Raw genomic sequence first — 5,706 nt, 5'->3', positions numbered from 1 at the left:
TCGACTCACGGCTTCACGGATCTTCCTTATTTGTTACGGTAACCGATCTCTATTGAACTTTGTTATTGACCTTTGCCTTCCTTCGACTTTGCCCACGGATATCCCTTTGTGTATGTTTGCCTTCCGGACTGAAATTACTGTTGCCAACCCTTGCTTGTCTTTGACCATTCTCATCTGTGTGTGTGTTTCTAATAAACATCTGCAAATGGAATCGCAGATCGGCTTCCGCCTTCCACTCGGTAGCAGCCAATCAGTATCTACTAACGTGGGCGCAACCAATCACCTAACAATTACTTCAAAAATGGCGGCGATTTTTCTAGAGATAAGTTCGGAAATTAGTGATCAAAGTAATTGTGGCGTCGTAAGTTTGATTTTAGTTGTTATCGATAGTGTAACTTTGCCTACTTTAGTTCAATGGTTCAATTATAGAAGTTACACACGCAACACTATCCATAATCGTTTTGTGTGTTGAACTTTTCAGAAGACTGTCCGATATCCGTTAACCTACTGTAACAATTGACCAAACAGTTTCGTTATTTGAACTACTTCTTTCTATACATTCTCCCTTCTTTCCCTTATTTCTGTCTTCACCTTGTGTGTACCTGGATATCGGTTATTACAAGAAAATGAAGCATTACATTTCCAAAAAGTGAATTTGTTCAGAACATGCAAAACCATATCCACGCGTAAATGCTATTCAACTTCTGAAATGGTATCATTTCGGTATCAAATTGGAGAATAGAGTGTCAGTAATGTATAATGACGAGATTAAGCGCTCGATTCTCAGGCATTTTCAGATCCCGAACACTTTCAGGCGAAGCATGCCATATATTTTGAGGATAATGCCACAGGTGAACATTGTACAAACCACACATGCATTTCACATGTTTAATCTTTATCTCTTGTCTTTCTAGAAAAACTTGCACTGATGTAACTTAAAATGCATTACTTCCATTGTTTGGTCTTAAAACGCTCACAGGTGATGTTTTTCGCCAAGACACTATTCTAGAAACTGTAACTGTTAATGTCAAAGACCTAGTCCTGGTTTAATCTAATCCATAGGATGAACTACCTGTTTTAAGGAGGCTGGGCCATGATGTTTGGAAATTGCAGTCATTTTTGTCAAATGTCAATTGTATGCGTATCGTCGTAAAGTCAAATGTCTGAAATCGTAACCCAGCGAAATGACTTTAAATAAAGTTCATTGAGGCGCTCTCTCTTTTTGTCTTCTAGGCAGGTCTTTGTGTGTGTAGCTTTTATAATAAATATACAACATAAGTGCATCTCATAAATAAACCTTTTTAAACAAAAATATGAATTATATAAAATCAAATTAAAAACTAATTTAAATATGCATTGAAAACTATTCTACATTTATATAATTATCTGTCTTGCCGCGCCTTCCATTTCCGCTTTTTTTTAGCGACAGTCGACATCTGGTTTTAGTGTCAGCCACTTCCTGCTGACGGCTGCCGATTTTTTTTTCGAAACTGGCAGTAATTTGTAAATGGTCTGCAGCAACTATACAGCAAAAATCACTTAAAGAGGAACTTCATCAGAATGTGTGAGATTTTCAGTCTAAACTGTGTTCAGAGCTGGTCGCAGTGCGGTGAAACCTACATAGTTCTCACGTGCTGTATTCACACGCTAACACACCTCAACAACAACGAGAACAACACACCAAAAATACAGCCATTAGTAGCGGGAAGAGAAAAAGTTTTAGTTACACAACAATTGAGGCAATGATTCAAGCTCATTCTTTGAAATGTAGATGTTGATGTAGATGTGTCTACTGTGATAGCACACGTACGTCTGCAAGATGTCTGTTAAAGATCTCTTGATCTGGAAAGCATCTGCTGGCTACAAACATCTAGCAGACGTCAGTTGTGCATGCATTTGAAAAGCATAACATCTCAAAGACATCTAATCGACGTCTATTAGACATCTAAAAGGAGACGCTCAATAGACGTATTGCAGATGAGCAAACTACCTAAATAATACGTCTTGCTGATGTCACATAGACGTCTCCTAGATGTCGTCACGCTATCTAAAGGCAGCATTTGGCTGACTGAAAACCTCGCAATGAAGCAAACAAATAGCTCTTCAAAGTCTCAATTCTACAATTAAATTCAAACTACAATAAGTGTTAACCGCCTCAGATTAACTGATGAGCAGAAAAGTAATTCATCGGTATAGTGTGGGCGATCTTAAATAGGATCTTAAAGTCTGGAGGAGGAGCTGGCGACGTTTAAAGGAAGAGATGCAATTATTTGGACAGTAAGAGAAAATGGCTGATAAGAGTCAGATGTGTCTGCTGGGACTCGTTCTCTCTGCACTTCTCACAGGTGAAGAAATCTCTTTATTATCTTTACCATAAAAGATGCACGATTTGAACAACGGTCTATTTAAACAATTTAGTTTGATTTCTGAAGCTTAACTCGGCACAATGAAATTTTGATGAAATTCAAGTGATGTAAATACCGTTTTATTATTTATTGCTTGTTTAGAATTGTACATTTGAAACTCTCTAAAGTCTCTAAACTATGAAGTATACCAGAAAGCAGATTATATGACATGCAAAAAAAAAACAGTTTAGTACTTCTTAAGATGAACTTAAGATCATCTAAGTGTACTCAACTCTGCACCATGAACATGAACTAAAATGCACTTTTAACATACTTTGTTTTTAAAAACGTAATTAGTTACCACTTGAGTGCACTATTGTATGAAAGACAGTTTCAAGTGTGCTACAAATACATCAGTGCATCTGTTCTGTAATATAATGTAGTCCCAGTAAATTTTATATATATTTATAGATATATATATATGGTTCTCACTCGATCTGCATTCATAAGGATTTTTGAAAATAAAAATCATCATAAATTACTCATCTTTGCAAGCACAGGGTGTTTTTTTTTCATTTAATCAATTTTTGTTAACCCTGATTTCTTCGTTTCTTTCTGCAACTACCCTGAACTGAAAACATGAGACAAAAAGATTGTATTTACAGATTATTCATCAAGAAAATGTCTGAAATCTATCCAGCTATCTATCTATCACATAGCAACCTCCCAGAATACCCTAGCAAGCACCTGAGTACCTAGAAACACATGGCAACACCTAGCAACCACCCGGGTCTATCACATAGCGACTATTTATCCGTCTATTGTTTATTCTACTTTCAAACTTCTTCACATCAACACATTCAAACTACAAGCATTTTAAACCACTGCTTTCTCAAGACAACTTTTGCGAATGTTTATTCAAGCTTTAATAATTATTATCATCATTTAGGTACCGGTGGGCGCGTGATACTCATGTGTTCTGCAGTTCTGGTGAAAATGTCCGTCTGCCCTGTAATAATGCTCTTTTTGGCTGTACATCAACTGCATGGATGTATAGCAAACAATCAGGGACAGTTGAACTGATTTATGGAGGGAAAAAGAAGAAAGACATAGAGAGATCTGAGAGACTGAGTCTGGGCTCTGACTGCTCTCTGAACATCACTAAAGTCACGAAAGAAGATCATGGATCTTACATCTGCCGGCAATTTGTGACTGGAAAACAAGGAAAGAATGAACAACAAGGAAATGATTCACGCGTTTATCTGCATTTTCTTCATGGTGAGTGTTTCTTTAAGTTGTATGATTAAATCCTTTCTTTACGTTTAATCTCACACGTTCAGTGTCAATGATTTCTGTTTTATTTTGTCTTTCAGTCACTTCATCCTCCTCTCAGATCAGTCCAGGCAGCTCTGTGACTCTCTCCTGTCAGTTGTATTGTGATCTAATCTCTTGTGATTCTTTGGTCCGTGATGAAGTTCAGCTGATCTGGGTGAATCAGTTTGGTGTGAATCTACAGACAGACTCCAGATATCAGATCTCATTCTCCTCAGAACACTGTAACATCTCTCTGACTACAAAACTCCAGAATGAAGATCTCAACAGAGAGTGGAGATGTGAGGTTACTCAGAGAAATCAACCGAAGACCTCGGTCACGTATACTGTCAAGTATTCAGGTAAAAGAAAACCAAACCCAATGGATTTCACAAACACAACATGAGGATTAATAATGTAGTTAATTGAGGACTAACTAAAGAGATACATGCTGCAGCTTTTTACTCTAAAAAATTAGGCATAAACAACTTAATGTTGTACAGAAATAACTCTCATCCCGTGATAATTCAAGCGCAAACTATATTTCATGTGAGTTTATCAAGGATGATAAAATGAATGTTTAACAGTGTGTCGATGATAAAGCGTTCATCTTCTTGCAGCTGCAGTCGATTCAACAAAACCGCTCCCAGTCAAGAATAAACCAAGACAAACTACACGACCAGGTGCACCATCACTGACTCACAACATCAGTGTCTGGTTTATACACGAGTCACGACCATAGTACACCCTTTAGTCCAGGGATGTCAAACTCAGTTGTACAAGGGCCAAAATTCAAAAAAACACACTTTAGGTCGCGGGGCGAACAGGATAAACATTTATTTAACACACTAAAACTAAATGTTATTATGCTGAAACAAACGTAAACCTTAAATTACTTCTATTTAATTTTTGCTCTTCATAAAAACATCTTGTTAAATATAACATTCAAATTCCTTTGCTCCTATGTCAATGTATATATATAAAAAAATAAACTTAAATATCCCAAAAGATTTTGCTCTCCTTAAAAATATCTCCTGTCGAAATTATACAAGTTAGAAATATGAACATGCTACAAAACCTGGAAATGTACATAAAATGTGTGCTTTTCAGCAATACCAATTCAAATCATTCCGTTTTTCTTTGCTCTTATGACTCTGATCTGATTATATGCTCTGACCGCAGCCGGATACCTGGCATCTTTTTTGGCAACAAGTTTGGTGTAAAGTCCTGTGTTGTGGAGATTCTCAGGATGGACAGCAGGTGCTCATCAGTGAGACGACTTCTGTGTGCTGTTTTGTTCACCTTCATCACTGAGAAGAGCTTCTCACACAGATATGTGCTCCCAAACGTGCACAAGCTTCGAGCCGCATGAAGGCGGAGCTGAGGCATTGATGTAGGGATGGAGTGAATGAACAGTGTCGTACTTTGCCTTCAGTGTCCCATTACACTGCAGCTCAATCAGTTCCATCTGAATCTGCGCAGGTGCAGTTTCAACATCGACGGCAAATGGTTGCGAAGCAACTCAAAACTCTTTTTGTGCTTCAAAGTCACTGGCGCTGTGCGAACTCAGCGCGTAGTGTGCTCGGTTCGTTTTGGGGAACACATTTGTGCTGACTTGGTTCAACATTACTTGCTCTGAATCCAGGTCTTTCAGGTTATCCTTGTGTTTTGTCTCAAAGTGCCATCTTATATTGAATTAGCTCCACAAATGAGACACACGGGTTTACCCGTCCCATCGGTTATTAAAGGCTCTGTTTTCAGAATCAACTTTTCTCTTCGGCATCGTGAGGGGTATCTTCGGGCTACTTGGCTATCTTCGTAATATCTTGTAATAGCTAGACTTAATTGACGCTGAGAAGTAAGCGGCAAGGCAGCTGAAGCGTTGCATTATGGGATCTGTAGTTCTGTGCAGTATTGCGTTAACAGCGCTTCATATCGATGGGCCATGAATAACGATAATGTAAAATGATCTTGCGGGCCAGATATGATTGCAAGGCGGGCGGATGTGGCCCCGCGGGCCGTGAGTTTGACACATGTGCTTTAAGTCGTT

General features: G+C 38.3%; 1 protein-coding gene across 1 annotated transcript; it reads left to right on the top strand.

Annotated features, from left to right (window-relative positions):
• Positions 1-2,287: 2,287 nt before the first annotated feature.
• LOC122343103 lies at positions 2,288-4,430 on the top strand. Its single transcript, XM_043237435.1, has 4 exons — positions 2,288-2,355; positions 3,319-3,623; positions 3,719-4,018; positions 4,277-4,430. The coding sequence occupies exons 1-4, from the start codon at positions 2,288-2,290 to the stop codon at positions 4,396-4,398; spliced, it is 795 nt and encodes a 264-aa protein (XP_043093370.1). The 3' UTR covers positions 4,399-4,430.
• The last annotated feature ends 1,276 nt before the right edge of the window (positions 4,431-5,706 follow it).

Source organism: Puntigrus tetrazona, chromosome 4 (genome assembly GCF_018831695.1).
Source record: "Puntigrus tetrazona isolate hp1 chromosome 4, ASM1883169v1, whole genome shotgun sequence".
Taxonomy (NCBI): Eukaryota; Metazoa; Chordata; class Actinopteri; order Cypriniformes; family Cyprinidae; genus Puntigrus; species Puntigrus tetrazona.
Note: the sequence above shows the minus strand (reverse complement) of the source record. Positions and strands in the feature narration are given on the sequence as shown.

Coding starts and splice junctions, on each gene's coding strand:
- LOC122343103 (XM_043237435.1), top strand. CDS start 2,288: ATGGCTGATAAGAGTCAGATGTGTCTGCTGGGACTCGTTCTCTCTGCA. Junction 3,624..3,718: donor TTATCTGCATTTTCTTCATG/GTGAGTGTTTCT, acceptor TTTGTCTTTCAG/TCACTTCATCCTCCTCTCAG. Junction 4,019..4,276: donor GTATACTGTCAAGTATTCAG/GTAAAAGAAAAC, acceptor ATCTTCTTGCAG/CTGCAGTCGATTCAACAAAA.